Source organism: Stigmatopora nigra, chromosome 9 (assembly GCF_051989575.1).
Source record: "Stigmatopora nigra isolate UIUO_SnigA chromosome 9, RoL_Snig_1.1, whole genome shotgun sequence".
NCBI classification, from domain to species: Eukaryota; Metazoa; Chordata; class Actinopteri; order Syngnathiformes; family Syngnathidae; genus Stigmatopora; species Stigmatopora nigra.
This window is the reverse complement of record NC_135516.1, coordinates 13,265,194-13,292,051: the sequence shown is the minus strand read 5'-3', so window position 1 is coordinate 13,292,051 and position 26,858 is coordinate 13,265,194. Positions and strand designations below refer to the sequence as shown.

The following is a 26,858-nucleotide window of genomic DNA, read 5'->3' as shown; positions in this document are numbered from 1 at the left end:
TGACATGGATAGACAGTGTTGAAAATGCTTGGATATTCATACAAAGTCAAAGTCAGTAGTAAATTACAAAAATTAAAATCAGATTACGCACTATTCTCGTCTTCTCTGCGCAGCAGCAATCATATGGCGCGTAGTAAATAAAATCCAAACTGTTTTTTTACTCCTTTCCCCATGATGGCGCTGTTTACACGGCAGCCAGTGTTAGTATCTCTGTCCAATCTTATGTTTTTTAGTGTTTTACAGCATGTTTTACATGAAAAATTAGAGGGAACACTGCCTAAAATGACGTGGAAGTGACTTAAAATTAATTTCCATTGACAACAATTGATTTCCAATTGACTTAAACCAGACATTTTAATGAAAACTACTTGGACCAACTTATAAATCCCACGTGGCCAATGAATGAAGTTGTATTTTGGTTAAAACCAGTTAAATATAGTCGCCTTAGAATTAAATAAAACAATAGAAAAAATAGTAGTGGATATATATTTTTGGAAGGTCCTCATAGTTTTAGATTATTTTGTGGCTTGCAGATGTCAATATTGAGATTTTGTAGTACATTGTTAATTATATCATTACCTTGTTACTTTCTTGTGCAAAGTATTTTAGGATTATACTTATTTTCTCCTTTTTTGGGGGGAAAAGGAAAAGGATTAGAGACGAAAGGGCGGTCTTAAACTCATAACGTTCAATCTCTCCCAAGTAGGAAAACACTTTTCAATGCCGGGCTCAAGACTTGAACTTTATCTTATTTTCACTTCATAAAAAGTTATTTAAAAAGTCTTACAATCTTCTCAGACAAGGTAAGTCGATGGACATTTTGAATTGTTTTAATTCTTACGGTTTCAATGTATTATTTGGAGTTATTTATGGATTTATTTAAAAACCTTTAATCACAATTTTATTGCTGTATTTTATATTTTTTTCAATTTTACAGTAATCCCTTGATTATCGCATCTTCACTTATTGTGAATTTGCTACTTTGTGGTATTTTTTGCTGCTATTACTTATTTAAAAGAATATATATATATATTTTATTTTTTATTTTTATTTTTTATTTTTTTTTAAGTTCATTTTTTTTTTTCGCAGGTTGGCGATGGGTCGCAAGTTGGATTTGTCGGGCCTGAGCAACAACGAGGCCGAGCATGTTCTACAGGTGGTGCAACGCGACATGAGGCTACGCAAAAAGGAAGAGGAACGACTCAGGTGAGGATACACAATTCTTATTTTATTTCCTCCGCCATCCCTCAAAAGGTGCCACCTGAAAAAAGTACAGTTATTGACTCTTCTACTAAAATACAGACTATGTATAACTGGCTCCAGTCATCATTAAAAACAAAATCGCGATGTATAGTAGTATAATTTTATATCATTTTGAAGTTATTAGGTTAAAAAAAATCATTGGCGTTATTGCCACTGTTGGCAGTTTCAATTTCAGGGGTCGCTACATAAATAAAAGTGTCAAAACAAACCATTCCTAAACAGAAAATTGAAGAATAGTGGAACTTTAAAGTGAAAGACAAATGAACTGTATTTAGACAGCTACTCAGTAGCATCAATGCTAATTTAGCGAATCAAAAATGAGTCTAAATTTGGTTGAAGTTTGTTTATTTTCTGATTGTCATTTATCACCACTGATTACAGTCAAATTCAGGGCTCGCTACATAAATAAAAGCGTCAAAACAAACCATTCCCAAACAAAAAATTCAAAAATGTTTGAATTTACTCCTCTGACTAGCATCAATGCTACTTTAGCAACTCCAAAATGTGTGTAAATTTGCTTAAAGTGATTTATTTTCTGATTCACATGTCAATTTACGCAACCTCTCCTCTGAGTGTATTTAAGCAAAATAGGCTTAGCATTCCAATCCTAATTGTTGTTCCGCCGTTATTAGCCTTAGCCTCCGTTTACATTCCAAACCTGAAAAGATTAAGCCTAGCAGTACAAAAACTGATACATAAAGTGACTATTTTCTATTTTTCCTCAACTCTGGCAAATTGTACCCCTCCCTGACTTCACTCCAGCGCCCTCTAACGCCCATCCATCACATTACTGAACTCGCACTTGACTCGTTAGCCTTGACTTTGATGGTTTTGTTCTCTAAATCCTCCCTCGGCCAGCGAGCTGAAACAGGCGCTAGACGAAGAGGGCGATCGCTGCCTTCTGTTGTCCCGCCAACGCCATTTCAACCAGCGCTGCTGCATCCGTTGTTGCGCGCCCTTCGGCTTCCTACTCAACCCCAAACGCCGCTGCCATGACTGCCTTTACAACGTATGCAAGGCCTGTAGACTCTTTAGCAAGGCCGATAAAGCCTGGCTATGCTACTCCTGTCAGAAAAGCAGGTAAGAAATCATCCCTCTGCATATCAGGATCCTTTTTAGTTTATATCGCGGAAATAGATTCATGGATTACTGTATTTTCACGACTATTCGACGCATTGTATTTTTAGCCGCAGTGTCAATTTCGAGTCTATTTTGGAGAACATTTAAGACTTATGTGCGCCTTATAGTCATGAAAATACGGTACTTTGAGTGAGTCAAGATGAAGATTATATTTTTTTAATATTTGCATGTTAAAAGACACTTGTTAAAATCTCTTTGGTTAACATGTGGCTTCATTTTTCAGGTTGGTCAAAAAACAATCTCTGGATTGGTTCTACACGCACGTGAAAGGACGCTTCAAGCGTTTTGGAAGCGCCAAAGTTTTGAAGACCATCTACAGAAGACATCTGTCTGAAAACAGTCCAGTTTCGGAACTCGCAGGTACAGCTTTAATGCTTTATTATTTGTGCATAATGAACCTTTTTAGCTAGCTGCTTGTAGTATTTCAGTAAGTGTATCATTACGTTTTGAGTCGAAAAACAGCAGAAATGTTAGGAATATTTGAAAAGCATTGCAAGAAATTTGATGGAATGGTAGGCCCAGTTATTGGAAAGTTTCTACCTCCCCAAAAATGATTGGTCGTGACCCGCTTTGGGCCGCTAATACCATCCATGAGGCCCAGCGCTAATGCACTTGCGTAACTACAATCGGGCGCATTGTTGCATGAATATTAACAAATTCGTGATCAGAGCTCAAAGTACATTTGGACGAGGAAACTGTCTCGAAGCCAACTTCGAGGCTTTAGCTAACGGTAATAACAACAATAGTATGTTAGCGTGAAAAAGTATTACAAGGTTATTGATTAATCCAATTGCATAAGCAAAAACAACAACTGTAACAATCATCGCATATCAAGTATTCAATAATAACAATTAAGGTCGGAACTCAAAAACAACTCCATTGGAAATTAAACAACTTAAACGTCCTTCCAGGTCTGCATTCTAGGGGGTCAAGGTCACTCCTATCTTACAGTAAACAGTCCTCAGAAATTGAATAAGCTCTCATACAAAAAATTATTAAATGCACACATATATATATATATATATATATATATATATATATATATATATATATATATATATATATATATATATATATATATATATATATATATATATAATAGTATTAAACAATTAATCCAACAGAGATTATGTAGTATTTGTCTATTTGTCTATTTTTTTATATTCCTGCTCACTTTCTTGTTAGTTTATTAATATTAAAATATTTTTGTGTGTTTGCAGAGGGAAGTGCCTACGAGGACAGCGTCTGTGAGAGTGACTCTGCTTTCTACACACAAACTGAAGGTGATTTACTAGAAAAAATACAGCACTAAAATGCAATTTTACAGCACTAACATGGAATTCTACTGCACAAACCCTCGCCCAAAGGACTGAAATCAATGCAACAACACTTTCTATAGCCAAACTTGTCAGTCATTTGCCCTTTAACAAGAAATGTTTTGACATCTGATTGGTCATTGGTCAGTTTTGAGTTTGCAAATCATCTTTGGAAAATGCAGCATGACGGTTTTCTGTTTGTACGAAAAATATGAAACTTAATCATTGCTTAAAGATTAATTTTTTTAATGTATTCATCTATTTTTTAGTGACCTGAACATTTCATTCCACTTATTTCTTTGCTATTCAGAGCACAGCGTGGCTGAGACCCTCAACGTTGCCTTACGAGTTGCAGAAGAAGCCATCGACGAGGCCATTACCAACGCCGAATTTGACGCCTCTCAGGTTATTCTAGCTCATCATTATCTATGTTAAAATCCCCCTCTTCCTACTCTATAATTTCCTTCTTGCTAGCCAACAATATCACACAATCAATAAACTTGTTTTCTTTGACCTGGCATCCCACAATGTACATTTTGGGAGGTCGTCAGACTGTTTACTGTTGCTTTGGATCAGGAAAACCAGAATGAAGTCCATTATCTGCGTGAACATAGAGGAGAACTTATTGAGGAGCTGGCTAAAACAATTATGCAGAAGGTAAGAAAGACTGTAGTTTGTGTTTGTAGAATGCTGGCTGATGTTTTAATGGCTTGTGGTAGATCATCGCTAGGAGGGAGAACTCGGCTAGCACGAAGGACGACTACAAGCAGGAGAGGTCGCTCCAGCACAATGTCCATCATCATGGGGTGGACTCACTTCAGCGTCTCAAGGGTCTTTGGGTGAGTGGTAGCTTGGGTTCATTTGTAGTAGGGCTAGACTTTTTTGCATGGCAACATGCCAGTAATATTACATAAACATGTTTAAATGAATTTGGATTACAATGCAGGCACTCTAAAATAAGTTGAATCTAACTTTACACTAAACTTAAGTCTAATTTTGTTTGAAATTTTGATATCTTTCTTGGCTCTATTGGCCCCGCCTCCACCCTGACTTTCAGGGCGGGATATTTTGCATGGCAACGTGCTCGTAACATAACAAACACATTTAAATTAAAACTTGGATTAAGATGCAGACACTTAAAAATAATTTTGATCTAACCTTACACTAAACTTAAGTCTAATTTATTTTGAAATTTTGATACCTTTTTTGGCTCTATTGGCCCCGCCTCCACCCTGACTTTTAGATACTTTCTATTGAGGGTTGTTTACTTTTGTCTTCCCTTCAAAATATTCCCAAAATAATGCACACAAATGTCCTCACAATAGGATAACGCACAACCACTCCCCAACAAGTATTAGTACAAAAACTCCTCTCATATTAGCAAAAAAGCTCCGCCATTCGCACTGAATAACGGGACCAAAAAAACACTGAAAAAATGCAATGCTCCGCCCAGTGCTCGTAGAAACATTACACCAGGGAGTTGCGACCAGAAAGACAGTGGCCATGATGTTCTTATCAATATGTTCGTATATCAAAATTTGTCTTGTATTTCAAGATATTGCTCATATCTCAAAGTATGACTATACCCCAAATAATGTCAAATAATTTCCCCCATTTTTGCAGAGGTCACAGTCAGCCTTCTCGTTGATGGACGACAACCGAGACACTCGTCAGACGTCCCCCAAGGACGGAGGTTCAAGTGTGTCGTCTTGGACTAGCGTGGAACGATTTGAAAACTCGGGTAGTATACCGTTAAACTGTCTTATATAACACTGTGCTAAATAATGGGTGCATTCTCATCTTTGTATTTGTTTACATACCTGCACCAGGTGGTTTGTCCTCTGTCCTGAAAAGCCAAGACGGGAATTGGATCGCCCTGCAGAGCGCTCAGCTTTCACGTCCAAGTCTACTTGCTAGGAGGAAGAGTTTGGTCTACAGCGCTTTGGAAAGGGAGTCCGGAGCCGTTTCCGCTTACGAAGGCATGGACTCGGACAATGACAATGACAATGAAGTCAAACCAGAACCAGGTGGGCCTTGGGGCGCCATCCTACAGGAGTTTCAAAGAAAACTGACCAGCTCTCGAGTCCGTAGAGAGGCCGACAACAGAAAGGACGCCCAGGAGAAGAATCCCGTGGAGAAACCTGAGGTTAGACGCCCATCGTCTTACCGGAGCGCCATCGGTGACGTTAACTTTAACGGGAAGGCCCCGACGGAGGAAAGCGTGGTGGTGGGCAGTCAGGTGGCATCCGGTAAAACTAAGAGATCCCGAAAGAAGAGAAGAAGCAAAAGAAGAGCAACACTTTCCGGGCCTCTTCTCATGGTAAGACCAAAAATACCCCAAAAATAACTACTTAGACTTGATATTGAAATTTCATTGGCTAATCTGTTGATGGCGATTGTGTGGTAGGTAACCTCAGTCTCAGTCTGCAGAAGGTCCCCAGCTTGTGGACTTCTGTGACTGGACGTTTGGTCGCCGGTCTTTTGGTGACGGAGAGTTTAGTGTTGAAACCAGCTCTCAAAATTGTATTCATGAGAGAGAGAGTTTAATATCTAAAAGAGAGAGATTAATATCAAGTACTGTTTAATATGTAAGTACTGTCTAATATCCAAGTACTCTTTAATATCCAAGTACTCTTTAATATCTAAGAACTCTTTAATATCTAAGTACTGTCTAATATCCAAGTACTCTTTAATATCTGAGTACTCTTTAATATCTGAGTACTCTTTAATATCTAAGTACTGTATAATATCTAAGTACTGTATAATATCTAAGTACTGTATAATATCTAAGTACTGTTTAATATCCAAGTACTGTTTAATATCCGAGTACTCTTTAATATCTGAGTACTCTTTAATATCTGAGTACTCTTTAATATCTAAGTACTGTCTAATATCCAAGTACTCTTTAATATCTGAGTACTCTTTAATATCTGAGTACTCTTTAATATCTGAGTACTGTTTAATATCCAAGTACTCTTTAATATCTGAGTACTCTTTAATATCTAAGTACTGTATAATATCTAAGTACTCTTTAATATCCAAGTACTCTTTAATATACAAGTACTGTCTAATATACAAGTACTGTCTAATATCCAAGTACTCTTTAATATCTAAGTACTCTTTAATATACAAGTACTGTCTAATATACAAGTACTGTCTAATATCCAAGTACTCTTTAATATCTAAGTACTCTTTAATATCTTAGTACTAATATCTAAATACTGTTGAAACCAGCTCTCCAAATTATATTCATGAGACAGTTTAATATCTAAATATCAACAGTACTTAGATATTAAACTCTGATGAATATAATTTTGAGAGCTGGTTTCAACAGTAAACTCTCTGTCACCAAAAGAACTGGCGACCAAAAGACCGAGCACCGTGGACTTCCCGTGTGTGGCTCCAGTTTTTTTTACCTAGGTCTACAATGTCTTCTGTGTCTGTGCTTGCTACTGCAACCAAGAAAATTTCCCCAATATAGGATGAAATAAAGTTCTAGCCTAAACTAAACCTAATTTCATGTACTCTACCTTCTTCCCATCAACAGGATTACAACAGGAAAGACATCTATTCTCAATCCCCATCAGACGGCGACACACCCGGCACTTTGACGCCCGATCTGCTCTACCAGGACGTGGACATCAGTCAAGGGGACAACGAGGTCAGGTCAGACATGCCGTCGCCAGTTTCGGAAAACAACTCCGACTCCGTAGGCGAAGCTCCTCGCCGTTCAAAAAACAACGGCGACCCTCAGGAGAAGGAAACCACAAGCCGAGATCCCGAAGAGGACAAAACGGAGGTTGACTTGGCGGAGGGACGGAGACAAGAGGACGTTGTAGAAGAAGAAGAAGAGGTAGAAATGAGGTTATACAAACTAGTGGCCAGGTCGAGAATGGCGTACTTCTCCTCCACTGACGACGACTTAGACCGAGCCGGGATAGGTCAGGAAGAAGAGACGTTTGATGGCGAAAGACAGGATGGAGACGTCGAAGGATTGACGGACAAACTCTGTAGACTGGAGAAGGAAGCCCAGTCGACTGTGCTGTCCTCCACGGAAGATGAGCTGGACAGAGTCACGGATGAGGAAGAGGAAGAGGGCCAAGAGGAGGAAGAGTTGGCGGTCAGAGTCTGTCGTTTGGCCGACCAAGCGGGCGCCATTCAGTTCTCCTCCACAGAAGACGAGTTGGATCGCGACGAAGCCAATGACGAAGACTTGTGGAGGCTACGGGAAGACGAGGCGGAGCAAGTCACTCGGGTACGACATCTCGCCAGTCTGGTAAGCGCCTCCCAGTTTTCTTCCACCGAGGACGAGTTAGACCGAGTCGGGAAGGACGAGGGAGGGGGCCAAGAAACGTCGGTAGGGGGGGAAAGAGCGAGCCAGGCTTTTTCGGATGAAAAAATGGAAGAACGAGATGATGACCAGGAGGAAAGGGATCAGCCAGAGTTGGAGAAGAAGTTAGATACGACGGGAAAATGGGGGTGGGAGGTTGAAGAACTGGTGGAGGACGGTAGTGACAGTGAAGAAATGGACTTTGATGAAATCATTAGCGGCATGCTAACGATGACACTAGAGGACATGCGAGAGGAGAACGCATGGGGAGACGAGAACAAGGATGACGAGATGGAGAAAAAGACAGAAAGCTCGGGTATGGATCAAGACGGGGAGAACCAGAACGATGTGGAGACTGAAGAAGAGAGGAACTATGTGGAGATGAGAAATATGGAAAGGATTGACAAGAGTAATGCAGAAGAGATAGTTAATGAGGATTTTGAGATAGGTGAGGAGAGAGAAAATGAGAAAAGTCTGCTGCAGAACACTGAGAAGGAAAGGAGAGATGTTACGGTGAGAAATGTGGAAGGGAATGAGGACACTGAGAAGGACCAGGAGTGGAACCAGGAGGTCAAGATGGACAAGGAGATGGAAAATGAGGAAAGTGGGGATTTTACAATGACCAATGTGGAAAGAAATGAGGACATAAAGACAGATCAAGATGTAAAGGAAGACAGATACAGAGTAGAGGAGAAGAAAGTGGACTTGGAGGTCTTTGAGATGGAGGACAATGGGACGATAGACGTGAGAACAGAGAGTGAGAGCACGGAAAATAACACAATGATAGTTAGTGAGGGGACAGATGAAATGGACAAGAATGCAGAGACAGGAGATGACAACGCCAAGACCAGAAATGAGGACGTTAAGAGAGATGATGAGGAAAGTGTGGACTCAAACGATGCAAATGAGGACAGTCAGGAAGTTCAGAAGGACATTGAGAAACTTTACGATACAAATGAGGACAGAAAAGGAGGACTTGAAGAACTGAAGGAAGACAAAGAAGAGGACTTGGACGAAATTGCAAAAGCAGATGAAGGAAAGGAGGAAAGACAAGAACCAAAAGAGGACAGGGAAGCCCAGACAATTGAACCAATAGAGGACAGCCAGAATGATGTGGACAGAAAAGAGAAAATGGAGCAGAAGGACAATTCAATGACTGGTCAAGATGGAGTCGATGAGGACCAGCTCCAAAAAGACCCGTTGAAGACACCAAGTCCTGCAACTGCTAGACCACGGCAAACAGAAGCCCAACACGAGAACGTGAGTCACCTTAAATTCAGCAAGTTCTTAGTTTCTATGCCCGGACGTTTGGTCGCCCGGACGTTTGGTCGCCCGGACGTTTGGTCGCCCGGACGTTTGGTCGCCCGGACGTTTGGTCGCCCGGACGTTTGGTCGCGAATCAAATGGTGACAGAGAGTTTACTGTTGAAACTAGCTCTCAAAATTATATTCATGAGAAAGAGTTTAATATCCAAGTACTGTTTAATATCTAAGTACTGTTGAAAACAGTGGATATTTAGATATTAAACTCTCATGAATATAATTTTAAGATCTGGTTTCAACAGTAAACTCTCTGTCACCATTTGACTGGCGACCAAACGTCCGAGCGCCTTAGTTTCACCACTAGGTAAAGTTGAAACATTCCATTATCTGATTTATGATTTTAATCTGCCTGGTTGTGTGCCATAGGAGTACTCTGCTGGGTCCCTCTCTAGTATAAGTAATCAGGTCCTGAAGGTTCTGAACGCTACTGAAGAGCTGCTCCAGGGCGTGGAGGGCCGCCATGGTGGACGCCACTCCGCCTCGTCTTCCGGGTCGTCTTTCCCCGCCAATGCTGACCCCCAAAAACTCCATCAGCGGTGTTCCACACTGGAGGAGAAGGTAGGACGGCATCTTAATGTATACTAAAATATTTGATGTCAAAAATAATATGGTTAGTGGGTCGGACTCACAGCTCTGGGGTTCTGGGTTCAAATCCAGGTCGGTCCACCTGTGTAGAGTTTGCATTTAATTCCACTTGGGTTTATTTTCATGTCAACTTCAATACATTTCAAAACAATTCTCTGCAGGTGGACGTGGCGGTTGATTCGACGTACGGCGTGGAGGCGGAGCTTGGCGAGCTGGATGAGCGAGGCGGGGGCATCTCCGGCGGGACGTCCCACCCCGAGTTCTCCCACCTGGGGGAGCGAGTGACGTCGGCCGCCGAAAGGGTTCAGCAGTCCGAGCGGCAGGTGAGAGAACCTTTTGTCAACTTTTACTTTTTTTTGTTTTTTTAAAGCCTGGAGTGTATTTCGCGAAGATGACCGCTAGAGGGCGTAACGAAGCTAATAGTTCATCATAGGATGCTCACTATGTATTCATTTGCATCACCGTGGAACAAACGCCAAGTATAAGCATTTCATCACTATTGTAACAGTCTTTTCCGTTATGTTACGTTTCCGTAAGCAACGTTTTATCCTGACCTAACTGGAACGTTTTTTTGTGGCAGATCAGCGACATCTCGGCGAGAATTGCGGCCCTGAAGAGCGCCGGTCTCCACGTGGATCCGCAGTCCCGCTTGGCCAAGGCCAGGACCGTCCCTGTCATGGTAAGTCACGCATCGCCATTTGGTGCGCAACCCACATGATGTTATGTCCTCGCACTAAAGACACTTGTCTTTTCAACAGCCTCTCACGTCGACGTCCTCCAGACCGTCCAAGCGACGACTGCCGACCCTCCCTCGCCCAGGTAAGCTTGACGCAGATAAACATTAATTCACTTTGCTAAAAACACACTTTATAGACCTAACCCGGCCCCCAAACAATCACTTTCAATACATTTTTAAGTCCATAATATACAGTAAATGGTGTTGTTGTTCTTTAGTCATGTTTTGGTAGACAAAAGCTATTTAAAGGACAAAAATGTCTTTACTTTAAAGTTACTTTTCAATCATAGTGTCGGAAAAAAGACAGCAAATTTAAAGCAAATGTTTATTTTGAAAATCATTTAAAAAAATGATTGGGATAGAATATGTAAGCCATTTTGGAAAAGAGGATATAACACATGACAAAGAAATTCCATCCAGGGCAGGAGGAAGTTTTTCAGGGGGAAGCCTGACACATAACAGCCATCTTTGGCAGGAAGGTTAGTTCATGTTTGTCTTTGCACGTTGTCCACTTGTGTGCAAAGACTGCTTAAAAATACTCTCGTTTCCCTCATAGAGGGAAAGACAATCTTTCGACCAGTCACATTATATTGTGTGCCGAAAGAAAGTGTAAAAATTTGACATGTAACATGGACAAATCAACTAACTTGTTTTACTTGGTGTGCCTGTGATTGCAGATGGTCATCGGAGTGCCCAGTCGGATTGACACCAGCGGGAATCGAACCACACCTCCCGGCGCCAAAGTCAGGTGAGTCATCCACTATGCTACGAGGCGGCCCAAGAGGCCTGGAAGCATGTCACTTAACGCTCAACTAATTTCTCGAGTCAGTCACTGGTTAAGTATTAAGTGACATTGTGTTCCCGAACCTCTTGAGTCGCCTTGTAGCGTAAAGGCTAGCTTACATGACTACGGTGCAGGCAAGTGTGGTTTGAATCCTGCTAGTGGCGGTATGATTGTGTGCACATGGTCATTTGTGTACCAATTCTTACTGCCACCAGCGGGAATCGAACCACCGCTGCCTGCACCGAAGTCAGGTGAGCTAACCTCTACGCCACAAGGCCGCTCAAGTGTACCAAGAGCATAATGCCACTCAATACTTAATTAGTGACTTATTCTTTAAAGAAGTCACTAGTTCAGTATTAAGTGACATTATACTCTTGGGACACTTGAGCTGCCTTGTGGCGTGGAGGTTAGCTCACCTGACTTCGGTGCGGGCAGCTGTGGTTCGATTCCCGCTGGTGTTAGTAAGACTTGGTACACAGATGATCATCTGTACTCAATCTAACTGTCACCAGCGGGAATCGAACCACCGCTGCCCGCACCGAAGCTAGGTGAGCTAACCTCTGCGCCACGAGGCTTCCCAAGTGGCTTGTGAGCATAATGTCACTATCTACTTAACCACTGATTCACTCAAAGTATTAGTATAAAGTGTTCATTCTTTCATCTTTCATTCTACCCATTTTCAGATCCCACTGATGGTGATATAAGAGGGTGTACAAATGATCATCTGTCTTATATGTGCCCAATCAAACTGCCACCAGCGGGAATCGAACCACAACTGCCCGCACCAAAGTCAGGTGAGCTAACCTCTATGCCACGAGGGCATCCAAGAGGCTTAAGAGCACAATGTCACTTAATACTTAACTAGTGACTTTTTTAAAAGATTAGTTACTAGTTAAGTTTTAACTGACATTGTGCTCTTCAGCCGCTTGGACAACCTCATGGCGTAGAGGTTAGCTCACCGGACTTTGATGCCGGCAGTTGTGGTTCGAATCCCACTTGTGGCAGTTTTCTTAGACACATTGGATAGATGTCCATCTGCACACCCTCTCAAAACGCACATTTTTTAACCGTCGTAGTCATGAGCTCTCCAAGCACAGAAAGCGTTCCCTGGGGTCAGGCACCACAAAGCCTTCCCTCTGCTCGCTCTCTCGTCGCACAGCCATGACGAACACTCGCTTAGGGTCGATGACGACAGCCATCCTGCCGTTTGACTCCGTGCCTGGAGTCACCACTTCGGTGTAGGAGGGTCGACCTGAGCCGCGACGGAACTTCATGGCGGGCCAACGAGCCGGACGCCACTGCAAACAAGGGCACGAAACATGTCATAAAATGAGCTTTTGTGTGTATTTTTCCTAGTCGCTGACCTCCATGAAGAAGAGACTGACGCCGGACGTGGGGTGATGGTACACGTAGACGGACAGCAGGATTCCAGTCACCACGGCGACCGCGAGCATGACCACGCCCACCAGTAGACCCGCCTGCCCCGATCGACCCACGTCGTCGCCGCCGCCATACTCTGTGGGAAGGAGCATATACGTTGAGGGCGCTATGCAGTATTTAACATGCTACTGTATACACTGGGGTATGTGCTAACAGAACACTGGCAAATAGCTCACCCACCACCGCACAAACACGCATGAAAACATGTCTGTTATAGTGTGGAAAAATGATTTTCAATTAAATTTCTTGCCCTGTGACTGAGTATACATTGTCTTTTGTTTAAAGAAAAGTCTTACGATACTATGTCGTTTTTTTCAAGTAAAAAAGCCTTACTATACTATGTCGTTTTTTGCGATAAAAAGCCTTACTATTCTGTCGTTTTTTAGCGAAAAAAGCCATACTATACTATGTCGTTTTTTTGCGAAAAAAAGCCTTACTATACTATGTCGTTTTTTTGCGAAAAAAAGCCTTACTATACTATGTCATTTTTTAGCGAAAATAGCCATACTATACTATGTCGTTTTTTTGCGAAAAAAAGCCATACTATACTATGTCGCTTTTGTGCGAAAAAAAGCCATACTATACTATGTCGTTTTTTTGCGAAAAAAAGCCTTACTATACTATGTCGTTTTATGCGATAAAAAGCCTTACTATACTATGTCGTTTTTTGCAAAAAAAAGCCATACTATACTATGTCGTTTTTTGCGAAAAAAAAGCCTTACTATACTATGTCGTTTTTTGCGAAAAAAAGCCTTACTATACTATGTCGTTTTTTTGCGATAAAAAGCCTTACTATACTATGTCGTTTTTTAGCGAAAAAAGCCATACTATACTATGTCGTTTTTTTGCGAAAAAAAGCCATACTATACTATGTCGTTTTTGTGCGAAAAAAAGCCTTACTATACTATGTCGTTTTTGGCGAAAAAAAGCCTTACTATACTATGTCGTTTTTTTGCGATAAAAAGCCTTACTATACTATGTCGTTTTTTAGCGAAAAAAGCCATACTATACTATGTCGTTTTTTTGCGAAAAAAAGCCATACTATACTATGTCGTTTTTTTGCGAAAAAAAGCCATACTATACTATGTCGTTTTTGTGCGAAAAAAAGCCATACTATACTATGTCGTTTTTTTGCGAAAAAAGCCTTACTATACTATGTCGTTTTTTTGCGAAAAAAATGCCTTACTATACTATGTCGTTTTTGGCGATAAAAAGCCTTACTATACTATGTCGTTTTTGGCGATAAAAAGCCTTACTATACTATGTCGTTTTTTTGCGAAAAAAGCCTTACTATACTATGTCGTTTTTTTGCGAAGAAAAGCCTTACTATACTATGTCATTTTTTAGCGAAAAAAGCCATACTATACTATGTCGTTTTTTGCGATAAAAAGCCTTACTATACTATGTCGTTTTTTTGCGAAAAAAGCCTTACTATACTATGTCGTTTTTAGCGAAAAAAAGCCTTACTATACTATGTCGTTTTTTTGCGAAAAAAAGCCTTACTATACTATGTCGTTTTTTTGGGAAAAAAAGCCTTACTATACTATGTCGTTTTTTGCGATAAAAAGCCTTACTATACTATGTCGTTTTTTTGCGATAAAAAGCCTTACTATACTATGTCGTTTTTTTGCGAAAAAAAGGCTTACTATACTATGTCGTTTTTGGCGATAAAAAGCCTTACTATACTATGTCGTTTTTGGCGATAAAAAGCCTTACTATACTATGTCGTTTTTTGCGATAAAAAGCCTTACTATACTATGTCGTTTTTTTGCGAAAAAAAAGCCATACTATACTATGTCGTTTTTTGCGAAAAAAAGCCTTACTATACTATATCGTTTTTTGCGAAAAAAAAGCCTTACTATACTATGTCGTTTTTTGCGAAAAAAAGCCTTACTATACTATGTCGTTTTTTTGCGAAAAAAAAGCCTTAGTATATATACTATGTCGTTTTTTTGCGAAAAAAAAGCCTTACTATACTATGTCGTTTTTGGCGAAAAAAAGCCTTACTATACTATGTCGTTTTTTTTGCGATAAAAAGCCTTACTATACTATGTCGTTTTTTAGCGAAAAAAGCCATACTATACTATGTCGTTTTTTTGCGAAAAAAAGCCATACTATACTATGTCGTTTTTTTTGCGAAAAAAAAGCCATACTATACTATGTCGTTTTTGTGCGAAAAAAAGCCATACTATACTATGTCGTTTTTTTGCGAAAAAAGCCTTACTATACTATGTCGTTTTTTTGCGAAAAAAAAGCCTTACTATACTATGTCGTTTTTGGCGATAAAAAGCCTTACTATACTATGTCGTTTTTGGCGATAAAAAGCCTTACTATACTATGTCGTTTTTTTGCAAAAAAAGCCATACTATACTATGTCGTTTTTTGCGATAAAAAGCCTTACTATACTATGTCGTTTTTTAGCGAAAAAAGCCATACTATACTATGTTGTTTTTTTGCGAAAAAAAGCCATACTATACTATGTCGTTTTTTTGCGATAAAAAGCCTTACTATACTATGTCGTTTTTTTTGCGAAAAAAAGCCTTACTATACTATGTCGTTTTTTGCGATAAAAAGCCTTACTATACTATGTCGTTTTTTTGCGATAAAAAGCCTTACTATACTATGTCGTTTTTTTGCGATAAAAAGCCTTACTATACTATGTCGTTTTTTGCGATAAAAAGCCTTACTATATATACTATGTCGTTTTTTTTTGCGAAAAAAAAGCCTTACTATATACTATGTCGTTTTTTTGCGAAAAAAAGCCTTACTATACTATGTCGTTTTTTTGCGAAAAAAAGCCATACTATACTATGTCGTTTTTTTGCGAAAAAAAGCCATACTATACTATGTCATTTTTGTGCGAAAAAAAGCCATACTATACTATGTCGTTTTTTGCGATAAAAAGCCTTACTATACTATGTCGTTTTTTGCGAAAAAAAGCCATACTATACTATGTCGTTTTTTTGCCAAAAAAAAGCCATACTATACTATGTCGTTTTTTTGCGAAAAAAAGCCATACTATACTATGTCGTTTTTTTTGCGAAAAAAAGCCTTACTATACTATGTTGTTTTTTTGCGAAAAAAAAGCCTTACTATACTATGTCGTTTTTTTGCGAAAAAAGCCATACTATACTATGTCGTTTCTTGCGATAAAAAGCCTTACTATACTATGTCATTTTTGTGCGAAAAAAAGCCATACTATACTATGTCGTTTTTTGCGATAAAAAGCCTTACTAAACTATGTCGTTTTTTGCGAAAAAAAGCCATACTATACTATGTCGTTTTTTTGCAAAAAAAAGCCATACTATACTATGTCGTTTTTTTGCGAAAAAAAGCCATACTATACTATGTCGTTTTTTTGCGATAAAAAGCCTTACTATACTATGTCGTTTTTTTGCGAAAAAAAGCCTTACTATACTATGTCGTTTTTGGCGATAAAAAGCCTTACTATACTATGTCGTTTTTGGCGATAAAAAGCCTTACTATACTATGTCGTTTTTTGCGATAAAAAGCCTTACTATACTATGTCGTTTTTTTGCGAAAAAAAAGCCATACTATACTATGTCGTTTTTTTGCGATAAAAAGCCTTAGTATATATACTATGTCGTTTTTTTGCGAAAAAAAGCCTTACTATACTATGTCGTTTTTTGCGATAAAAAGCCTTACTATACTATGTCGTTTTTTTGCGAAAAAAGCCATACTATACTATGTCGTTTTTTGCGATAAAAAGCCTTACTATACTATGTCGTTTTTGGCGATAAAAAGCCTTACTATACTATGTCGTTTTTTTGCGAAAAAAAGCCTTACTATACTATGTCGTTATTTTGCGAAAAAAAAGCCTTACTATACTGTCGTTTTTTTGTGAAAAAAAGCCATACTATACTATGTCGTTTTTTTGCGAAAAAAAAGCCTTACTATACTATGTCGTTTTTTTGCGAAAAAAAGCCTTACTATACTATGTCGTTTTTGGCGAAAAAAAGCCTTACTATACTATGTCGTTTTTTTGCGATAAAAAGCCTTACTATACTATGTCGTTTTTTAGCGAAAAAAGCCATACTATACTATGTCGTTTTTTTGCGAAAAAAAGCCATACTATACTATGTCGTTTTTTTGCGAAAAAAAAGCCATACTATACTATGTCGTTTTTGTGCGAAAAAAAGCCATACTATACTATGTCGTTTTTTTGCGAAAAAAGCCTTACTATACTATGTCGTTTTTTTGCGAAAAAAAAGCCTTACTATACTATGTCGTTTTTGGCGATAAAAAGCCTTACTATACTATGTCGTTTTTGGCGATAAAAAGCCTTACTATACTATGTCGTTTTTTTGCAAAAAAAGCCATACTATACTATGTCGTTTTTTTGCGAAAAAAAGCCTTACTATACTATGTCGTTATTTTGCGAAAAAAAAGCCTTACTATACTATGTCGTTTTTTTGTGAAAAAAAGCCATACTATACTATGTCGTTTTTTTGCGAAAAAAAAGCCTTACTATACTATGTCGTTTTTTTGCAAAAAAAAGCCTTACTATACTATGTCGTTTTTTTGCGATAAAAAGCCTTACTATACTATGTCGTTTTTTGCGATAAAAAGCCTTACTATACTATGTCGTTTTTTTGCGATAAAAAGCCTTACTATACTATGTCGTTTTTTGCGATAAAAAGCCTTACTATACTATGTCGTTTTTTGCGATAAAAAGCCTTACTATACTATGTCGTTTTTTTGCGATAAAAAGCCTTACTATACTATGTCGTTTTTTTGCGAAAAAAAGGCTTACTATACTATGTCGTTTTTGGCGATAAAAAGCCTTACTATACTATGTCGTTTTTGGCGATAAAAAGCCTTACTATACTATGTCGTTTTTTGCGATAAAAAGCCTTACTATACTATGTCGTTTTTTTGCGAAAAAAAAGCCATACTATACTATGTCGTTTTTTTGCGATAAAAAGCCTTAGTATATATACTATGTCGTTTTTTTGCGAAAAAAAGCCTTACTATACTATGTCGTTTTTTGCGATAAAAAGCCTTACTATACTATGTCGTTTTTTTGCGAAAAAAGCCATACTATACTATGTCGTTTTTTGCGATAAAAAGCCTTACTATACTATGTCGTTTTTGGCGATAAAAAGCCTTACTATACTATGTTGTTTTTTTGCGAAAAATAGCCTTACTATACTATGTCGTTATTTTGCGAAAAAAAAGCCTTACTATACTATGTCGTTTTTTTGTGAAAAAAAGCCATACTATACTATGCCTTTTTTTTGCGAAAAAAAAGCCTTACTATACTATGTCGTTTTTTTTGCGAAAAAAAGCCTTACTATACTATGTCGTTTTTTTGCGATAAAAAGCCTTACTATACTATGTCGTTTTTTGCAATAAAAAGCCTTACTATACTATGTCGTTTTTTTGCGATAAAAAGCCTTACTATACTATGTCGTTTTTTGCGATAAAAAGCCTTACTATACTATGTCGTTTTTTGCGATAAAAAGCCTTACTATACTATGTCGTTTTTGGCGATAAAAAGCCTTACTATACTATGTCATTTATTTGCGAAAAAAGCCATACTATACTATGTCGTTTTTTGCGATAAAAAGCCTTACTGTACTATGTCATTTTTGTGCGAAAAAAAGCCATACTATACTATGTCGTTTTTTTGCGAAAAAAAGCCTTACTATACTATGTCGTTTTTTGCGATAAAAAGCCTTACTATACTATGTTGTTTTTTTGCGAAAAAAAAGCCTTACTATACTTTGTCGTTTTTGGCGACAAAAAGCCTTACTATAATACTATGTCGTTTTTGAAGCCAAAAAGCCTTACTATACTATGTTGTTTTTTAAAGAAAAAAAATAAAAAATACACGGTCCAATCACAAGAAAAATGATAAGCAACCTTCAGGCCACCCGACAGAGGGACGAGGAGTGGACGTCGTCGTTTCGTCGCTTCGGGTCGGCTCTCTTCCGCCCAGCCAAGCGGCAGTGGGGCTCTTCCGTCCTCCCGACGTGGACGTGGGCGCCGCCGTACGGTGGCCAAACCACGGGTCCGTGTTGTCGAGCGGCTGCAGGCACCGGTGATCTCGTCTCTGTGGGATGCACAATCAGATAGGATAACACATAAAAAAGTGCATCCGTTAACAGTACATATGAAACATCAACAGAAAAAAAGGACTAAAATATTAACATACTCATCATTAAAGTCAAAAGTATAAAGTACCAAGTCAAGTAAAAAGGAATGTATTAAGAAATATTAAAATGTCATTTAAAAAAAAGATAGAAGGGCTGTAAAACACAAAAAAAACAAAAAGAGTGGACACAGCTACTGCCACTGGCTTCCGCGTGATGGCGCCACCTTGGGGAAAAAAACAATTGGAGAACGTCGGCGAGCCATATTAAAAAGCCTAACGGGCCGTATGTGGCCCGCGAGCCATAGTCTTGCCCATGCCTGGGTTAGACGGTCGGAAGTCTGCGCCTCTTTGCTGAGGTCACGGCCCCCCCGTGAACCGGTGACCCGACCCCCGGATAAGCGGAAGAACGCACGGATGTGCGAACTAGTAAAGGAGCGTCATACCTCTTCGTGGCAGCCGTGGTCCACCCAGTCTTGGCGGTGGCGATCGAAGCCGCTGGAGCATCTGGAAGAAGAATACAAAGTAAAAAACTCGGTAGTAATGCGGGTTGTCCGCATTCCGCATTTCTTGTGGGCTTTTCCGTCTGACCTCTGCAGGCGAGAGCACCAACTGCAGTTGAAGCCAATCTGAGAAGTGACACAAGAGGCGCAGCTGGAGAAGTCCAAGCATGCTGATGAACAAAAAAAACACACACACACACATACACGGACGGCGTCAGAAAATATCAAAAATGTCAAGTTTCATTTGACTCCATAAAAGTGAAAAAATATAAATAAATAAACCCTTATCTTATGAAATTATATATCTTCATGGTTATTTTTGTTATTAATCTACTTCCTTGAGTTGGTGTTATTTATATTTTCTGTCAATTTGAATCAATTTAAAGAGTTTTTTCTTAAAGAAAAAAGCCTTACTATACTATGTCGTTTTTTAAAGAAAAGTCTTACTATATTATGTCGTTTTTTAAAGAAAAGTCTGACTATACTATGTCGTTTTTTAAAGAAAAGTCTTACTATACTATGTCGTTTCGTCAAGTAAAAAGCCTAACTATACTATGTCGTTTTTTAAAGAAAAGTCTGACTATACTAGGTCGTTTTTTAAAGAAAAGTCTTACTATACTATGTCGTTTTTTAAAGAAAAGTCTGACTATACTATGTCGTTTTTTAAAGAAAAGTCTTACTATACTATGTGGTTTCGTCAAATAAAAAGCCTTACTATACTGTGTCGTTTTTTTAAAGAAAAAAGCCTTACTATACTATCTCGTTTATGATATAATCAATTATAAATATATTACTATTTGATCACCAGGACTTTAGCCATACTTATATTCAACATATGAACTGATTAAGACTAAATTGACAGGATAACATTTTTGAAAAAAGGTCCTTTTTGACAACTTAAATTCTCTTACTTGGTAGAGGTAGTATTTGGATGGTAGTAGCATTGGAGATCTTGGACTTGACAATCTCCACCTTGTGGTACTCGTAGATGGTTCTTCGACGTACATCTACAGAATATAAAAATTAAAAAATTAGAAAAAAAATACATTTAAAATATTTTTTATTGGATCCCCCATAAAATGACACCATGTGGTCCTGCATCTCATGTAAATCCATCATATAAATACCAAAACTCAAACAAAAAAATTCAATGTAGCTCACAGTCTAAGATTGGACTCACAGGGGATCTGCTGAATCTTTTGAAGAACCACAAAAGCATCCGACAGTCCGACTTTAACCGGGTGATCCTCGCCGCTGATGTCGGCGATCTCCACGGGAATCTGTGGCAATAAAAACAAAGTTGAGAGGGGGCGCCGATACCAGCGGAATACCAAAATACCACATTCACCTCTTTGTAGGAAAAGACGATGCGTCCATCATCGTGTAGAGCGGCTTGAAATGTGAAGGCGCCTGAGTGGACGCTGTCCCGCAGTCGGAGGCGGCTCCACTGGACAACCAGCATGGAACCTGTCGTCCACACAAAAATCATCATCGGACGCTGGTTAGTGCGTTTGCGGGGGTGCTGGAGCCTATCCCAGCCGACTATGGGCAGTAGTCTATGGTCAATTGCGCACAATTCTCGTCTTCTCTGCGCAGCAGCAATCATATGGCGCGTAGTAAATAAAATCCAAACTTGTTTTTTTTTTTAACCCTTTGTCCATGATGGCACTAAGAAGAAGAATAAAAAAATGAGGTACAGTGTTCCCTTGCTACTTCGCGGTTCAGCTATTGCGGACTCAGAGCTTCGCAGATTTTTTTTGGAGAAAAAAAAATAAATACAAATATTACATTGAAACAACATATTTTACAGTTTTTTTTTGTTATAACATGAATTTAACTCTCTCTATCCGTATTATATATGGTGTACTGTATACAGGGGGGTAAAAAAAATAAAAAAAAATAAAAAAAAATTTGGAATGAAATTCAAATTAAGCATTTTTGAAGGGAAATCCCTACTTGGCGGAAATTCACTTATCGCGGGTGGTCCCGGTCCCCATGAACCGCGATAACCGAGGGAACACTGTACTCACCATTATCGAAGTAAAAAACTGAAGAATTGCCGGAGTAGGCGGGGTCAAAATTGGCCATGAGGGGTGCAATGTACTGGGTGGCGGTTAGCATGCGGTGGATGAGATCGCCTGTGTAAATAAAACCTGCCAGAAAAACAACAAAAATACTTCAATGTATACTGTACGTACATACTTACAAGGTCCAAAAAGTGTAGCAAAAAAAAAAAAAAATGGGCAAATTCGTACTTGCCTGTGTTCGTCACCGTCACTTCCGCCAACTTGTGACCGAAGAAGGGAAAGTCAAAGGAAAGATGGACTCTCTGGAATGACATTTTTTTTATGAGTAACGAGATAAGATGGCGTCGTGGACGGTGACGAACCTCGGCTCGGCCGTGCGTCCCGGACAGGAACGCCCACGTCTTCCACCGTCTCCTATCGGCTCGCTCTACGTCCACCCAGACGTCGGCGCCACCCGCCTCTCCGGGACCGATCGTTTTAGACACGTAATAGACAGGATCTGTGTTCTAGGAAGTATTGGATAACTTTATTCTTTATTTATCCCATATTTGGGAAATTGTGTTGTCACAGTAGCAAGAGGGTGAGAATACAGACAAAGTAAAAGATATTTTAGAAAAAAATGCGATTTCGGAGGTGGAATCTTACCACAATTTGAGTGGAATTGTCGTGGCTCTGGGGGTCACCGTAGAGTCCCCTCGAATCTGGGAAAGATAAAATATAGAAAGAAAAATAGAATTGATTTTCAAAAGAACACAATGTCTTAACCATAGTATTCGAATCGGGTAAAAAAAGATCAGAATGAATTCATTTCAAAAACATCAACAACAGATAATAAATAAATATTATCATTGTATGAAGTATTTTTAGTTGAATTTGCCTTCCAAACCGGTTTTATGTCATTATAATACCATATTTATTTGAGTATAACGCACAAGATTTTTTACCAAAACACCGAAGAGTTCATTTGAGGAAGACTAGGGAACCTATGGCTCGGGAGCCATATGTGGCTCTTTTGAATGCATTCTCTCATTGATACGCATTGATTAGCAACAGTGACATAATGTTCTCAAAAGAATACAGACTTTATTTTACTTTCAAAGTGGTAAAATGAATAAGAAATACTCACATTTTCATGTATTTTTACTTTAAAATTCTGAGTACGGCTCTTAAGGAATAATATTTGAAAATATGAATTGTTTATGGCTCTCTTCATCAAAAAGGTTCATCAAAATGAAGAAAAAATATGATTTAAAAAGGCGGAGAGCCATGGACACACCCATCAAAAGAGCCACATATGGCTCCCGAGCCATAGGTTCCCTACCCCTGTTATACTGGAATATATATATATGGTAATAATAATAGGGACGTGTCATGGTCTGAAAAGTGACGGTTAACGCTTGCTTCGGTTGTCATGGCGCTACCGATGACTCATTATGTTCTTCACATCCCAGAGTGAAGAAGTCAGCCTCAGCACATTCTTGACGTCAGTCGAGTAAGCCGGGCACCCTTGGGTGCTCCTGCAGCACCCACATTCTACAATTTCTACTTGTCACATGCTTCATCCAAAGTGTCACTCACGTAAGAAAATGTAAACAGTAAAGAAATGACATCAGAATAAACAGATTTTTCCAGTCAAAAAAATATTGAAATTAAAAAAAATACAGATAAAATAATAAATAAATTACAACAAAAGAGGCTTAACTTTCCTGTCGAAAATATATTGAAATAAAAAAATAATAAAATAAAATTGAAAATATTTGACTATTAAAATAGCTTAAAAATAATCAATCCTTTTTTTTTTAAAGCTAATACACATAGGAAAACAAGGTTGTCGGTTAACGTTTTTAAATAAAAAAAATATACAACATATTTTAAGGAGGAAATTTAAAATTATTATCTCTGTCGCTTAAGTGGAACTTATTTATTTATTAAAAAAACTCAATATGGAAAAGGCTACACTTCAAACAATTTTCCATTAAAATGTTATTAGCAATATAGTTTGACATTTACTTTCAGTTTACCTTACCTAATAATATTGTTGTGATTTAAATATATCAAACTTGTAAATAAAATGATGCAAACCAACACGTAATATTAATGCGACACAGGTGCAATTGTGATTAGTGGTTTAAACAATACAACATATTTTCTGGCCTGCAAGTTTACTTTGCACTTGTGTGTATATATAAATTGGTTCTAAAGCATACATCAAATGATATAATTAAAAAAAAAACATTTGTAAATATATGAAATAATTGTTAACTTACCAAAAGCCGATGTCGGCGTCGCGTCGTTGACTGGAAGCTGGACAACAGCCAGCAATCCCGTAATTACGCACAGCGTCTTCATTATAATCGGCCAAAAAGTTTGCTATGGGGTCGGGTACAAAGTGAAAATTGAACTAAACGGTAAAAAATATTTCCTAAGCGAATTGAATAAAAAATACTTTCCAAACTGGCAGCCTAATCAACTCACCGCTACCATTATTAACCACTACATCCACGCGGCATTCAGGCACTGTTGGAATTGTCAGGCCGTACGTCATAACATGTTTAACATTTGTTGAGTCAAGAGCAGAAGACTACATTTTTGTGATTTAATTGAATCAACGGAATTACTTTGTGAAACTTTTAAGACAATAACACCAAGAGTGGCTCTATTTCGCTTAGAAAACAATACTATTATGTAGGAAGATTAAAATGCCCACGCATTACAAAGGCAACAGCTGTTTAGCTTCCGTTGCAATTTCACATGTAGCCACTAGATGTCCAAATAGCGCAAATGCCTTACTGTCACACATGGCGAAGAAGAAAAAAAAACGGGATGCAAATTTGAATAAACTTGTAAATATGACCCCTAAAAAAAGTGGGATTTAATTTTCAATACAAAATTAGTTGGAACTTTTCCCAAATTTCAGAATAACATTGATACCCAACTCTGTAAATAGAAATATTTTTTTAAATAGTTATTTTTCTGAGACCTGTTTTACTACCTTTATCTTGACATCCTCCTAGGTGGGAAATCCCTCAGTCATTGTCAGTTTATGTGAAGTTGAGTGAAACAATAACAAGTGCATTTCAAAGGACATAAATATTTCCTATTGGCTCTATGACAAATACAAAGCCAAACAGTGACACTGATGATTGTAATATTGATTGAAGGTCCCTATGACATTTAACACGGATTGAGAGATTATATGCAAGGATTCGTGACATCCAAAATCCCTATGACTTTAAAGCTTCTGGCTAACTGTATTTTTGAATAAATAACCCAATATAAACCTCAGATGGAGTTATAAGCTATAAGATGTGCCTTTCTAAACATTTTTCCTCCACGAAAAACTATCCCAATGACAACAATGGAGTCATCCATTTCAGTGAACTCATTTTTAATGCAAGAACACAAAGCATGGGACTATTTCCACTAGTTACCAGCAAAGGAACTAAAAGCGCAACAAGATAAACAAGGACACTTGAGTTCCTGGTACTACACGAGCGGTTCTTCGGGCAGACGTTTAAATGGTTTCTATGCTTTTTAAGTGATTGGTAGCACGTGCGCTTAAGCCTTTTGAGTGAATGGTAAAGTCATCTAATCACTAAATGATGGCACTGCGGAATGACAAGAGCTGCTCTTTACATAGCACACTGCTTGAATGGGCACCTGAGTGTCAAGTCCAATTTAAAATGAAAAACCCTGCTACTCTACAATATCCATCGAACAGAATAAGGATTGGACGGTAAGCGGCAGATTCGAGTGGGGAGGGGGTTTGGGGTAGTTTAGGGGGGTGATTGTAAATGCCCTTGATAGCATCTTCATTTTTTTTCTTCTTGTAAAATATGAACTTGGAATGAGAGGATGGGGAAGAGGGGTTGTTAAATCAAGGCAAAAAAAACAACAAAACACTCAAGAAATGCGGAGAAGTTCCACATCAAAGATGAGAGTGGAGTTGGCGGGGATAACGGGAGGATACCCGCTACTGCCGTATGCGTAATCTGGTGTGCAGGTCAATTTAGCTCTCTGTCCCAAACTCATCTGCAATATAAAAGGGGAAATGTTAAATGGCGGCGCTATTAAGTCAAATCATTCAATGTTTCCAAAGATAAATGAGTGATAGTCTATCAGGGGGGAAATTCATTCAATGTCTCCAAAGATAAATGGGTGATAGTGTATCAGGGGGCGGCTTATACGCGAGAAATTGTAAAATTCAACGATTTGAAGGGATTTTTAAGGTCCGGCTTATAGTAGAGTAAATACGGTAATTTATTTTCTTAACATACCTGAGCTACACCTTCATCCCAGCCACGAATGACTTCACCAGCACCAATCTTGAAATTGAAAGGCTTTCCTCGGTCCCGGGAGGAATCAAATTTTTTGCCGTTTGTTAGTGTACCTTGAATATAATAATTAAAGGAGTATTAATGGCGACATAAAATGTAAAAATTAAAATATACAAAGAGCAAACGATTCTATCTAAAATTAAAAACAAAAACTAAGCCATAAAACACATGAATTTTAATCCAATTTAACGTATAATTTGAACATTGTGTTTTTCAAAAAATGTACCTGGAAAAAAATGGAATACTCCGACACTGCCAAAATGGCGGTTGTGTTATAGGCATGCGCACTATGCAGTGTAAAAATATTGGGTTCCCACAAGTTAGCTAACGGCTAGGTATTCATTTTACAACATTCACTTCTCATTTTAAACGATTACTTGATTCAACGCAAACGTTCATTGTAAAAAATACAGACTATTTTCGGTTTATTACAGCGTAACCCACCACTCGCTCACCATTCAAAACCAACGCCTAAATTATATAAACCACAAGGCTATGAAGAGCCAAAATACACGTAAGACGTCGGTTACATTCAATAAGTGCTTCTTAAAACCTGCAACGCCATTAAATGCGTGTCTTTCTTTAAAACAGCGTAGGTGTAGAAACAATGGAAGCTCACCGGTATAGTGCACCGAGACGGTCTGGCCTTTCGACGGGAACGTTGCTCCTAAGAATAGAAGAGCAATTGTTAATAATCTCGATTCCCTAATGCATTCCATAGGATAAATTGTGTTGATATCAAAATAAAATATCATTTTACCGTCTCCTGGCTTAGTGGTTTCAACAGTAACACCCATTGTTCGCGAGTAGCTGGGCCCAGAGTCACGCTTTGCCGGGGCGGTGGCCGTGTGGGATGCTGCTTCCGGTCATTGATATCAAGTGAATAGATGTAGATGTGCAGTGCGCGCCGGGAGCCTACGTCGACTACCGTTTTCACTCGTCCGCCATTTTGCGTCAGTA

At 38.6% G+C, this 26,858-nt stretch overlaps 3 protein-coding genes and 1 long non-coding RNA gene across 4 annotated transcripts; 2 read left to right on the top strand and 2 right to left on the bottom strand.

Annotated features, from left to right (window-relative positions):
* The first annotated feature begins 970 nt into the window (after positions 1 to 970).
* Positions 971 to 10,801, top strand: myripa (myosin VIIA and Rab interacting protein a). Its single transcript, XM_077723558.1, has 15 exons — positions 971 to 987; positions 1,090 to 1,206; positions 2,122 to 2,343; positions 2,627 to 2,763; positions 3,624 to 3,686; positions 4,030 to 4,124; positions 4,296 to 4,376; positions 4,439 to 4,558; positions 5,343 to 5,460; positions 5,549 to 6,039; positions 7,267 to 9,309; positions 9,738 to 9,929; positions 10,118 to 10,279; positions 10,537 to 10,635; positions 10,715 to 10,801. The coding sequence occupies exons 2-15, from the start codon at positions 1,097 to 1,099 to the stop codon at positions 10,799 to 10,801; spliced, it is 4,020 nt and encodes a 1,339-aa protein (XP_077579684.1). The 5' UTR covers positions 971 to 987; positions 1,090 to 1,096.
* Positions 10,802 to 11,040: 239 nt separating this feature from the next.
* Positions 11,041 to 13,173, top strand: LOC144201851 (uncharacterized). The gene is made up of 2 exons (XR_013327404.1): positions 11,041 to 11,440; positions 12,833 to 13,173. It is a non-coding gene; the product is annotated as an uncharacterized LOC144201851 (long non-coding RNA).
* Positions 12,470 to 24,535, bottom strand: plxdc2a (plexin domain containing 2a). The gene is made up of 13 exons (XM_077724644.1): positions 23,829 to 24,535; positions 22,207 to 22,262; positions 21,924 to 22,067; positions 21,794 to 21,863; positions 21,565 to 21,687; positions 20,883 to 21,001; positions 20,715 to 20,814; positions 20,446 to 20,541; positions 19,623 to 19,704; positions 19,478 to 19,538; positions 18,803 to 18,992; positions 12,841 to 12,992; positions 12,470 to 12,774 (listed from the first exon to the last, which is right to left on the bottom strand). Exons 1-13 carry the CDS (start codon positions 23,908 to 23,910, stop codon positions 12,553 to 12,555), a joined length of 1,497 nt encoding a protein of 498 aa, XP_077580770.1. The 5' UTR covers positions 23,911 to 24,535; the 3' UTR covers positions 12,470 to 12,552.
* Positions 24,536 to 24,932: 397 nt separating this feature from the next.
* On the bottom strand, positions 24,933 to 26,788 carry LOC144201849 (peptidyl-prolyl cis-trans isomerase FKBP1B-like). Its single transcript, XM_077724643.1, has 4 exons — positions 26,659 to 26,788; positions 26,518 to 26,565; positions 25,839 to 25,951; positions 24,933 to 25,593 (listed from the first exon to the last, which is right to left on the bottom strand). The coding sequence occupies exons 1-4, from the start codon at positions 26,693 to 26,695 to the stop codon at positions 25,465 to 25,467; spliced, it is 327 nt and encodes a 108-aa protein (XP_077580769.1). The 5' UTR covers positions 26,696 to 26,788; the 3' UTR covers positions 24,933 to 25,464.
* Positions 26,789 to 26,858: the final 70 nt, after the last annotated feature.

What these genes read in the sequence shown, in the direction of transcription:
- myripa (XM_077723558.1), top strand. Translation starts at nt 1,097, where the DNA reads ATGGGTCGCAAGTTGGATTTGTCGGGCCTGAGCAACAACGAGGCCGAG. An exon ending in CCGAATTTGACGCCTCTCAG is followed by an intron (nt 4,125 to 4,295) that starts GTTATTCTAGCT and finishes GCTTTGGATCAG; the next exon opens with GAAAACCAGAATGAAGTCCA. An exon ending in TTCAGCAGTCCGAGCGGCAG is followed by an intron (nt 10,280 to 10,536) that starts GTGAGAGAACCT and finishes TTTTTGTGGCAG; the next exon opens with ATCAGCGACATCTCGGCGAG.
- plxdc2a (XM_077724644.1), bottom strand. Translation starts at nt 23,910, where the DNA reads ATGAAGACGCTGTGCGTAATTACGGGATTGCTGGCTGTTGTCCAGCTT. An exon ending in AGTGACGGTGACGAACACAG is followed by an intron (nt 21,688 to 21,793) that starts GCAAGTACGAAT and finishes TTTTTCTGGCAG; the next exon opens with GTTTTATTTACACAGGCGAT. An exon ending in AGTTTTTTACTTCGATAATG is followed by an intron (nt 21,002 to 21,564) that starts GTGAGTACAGTG and finishes TGTGGACGACAG; the next exon opens with GTTCCATGCTGGTTGTCCAG.
- LOC144201849 (XM_077724643.1), bottom strand. Translation starts at nt 26,695, where the DNA reads ATGGGTGTTACTGTTGAAACCACTAAGCCAGGAGACG. An exon ending in AACCACTAAGCCAGGAGACG is followed by an intron (nt 26,566 to 26,658) that starts GTAAAATGATAT and finishes TTCTATTCTTAG; the next exon opens with GAGCAACGTTCCCGTCGAAA. An exon ending in CGTCTCGGTGCACTATACCG is followed by an intron (nt 25,952 to 26,517) that starts GTGAGCTTCCAT and finishes ATTATATTCAAG; the next exon opens with GTACACTAACAAACGGCAAA.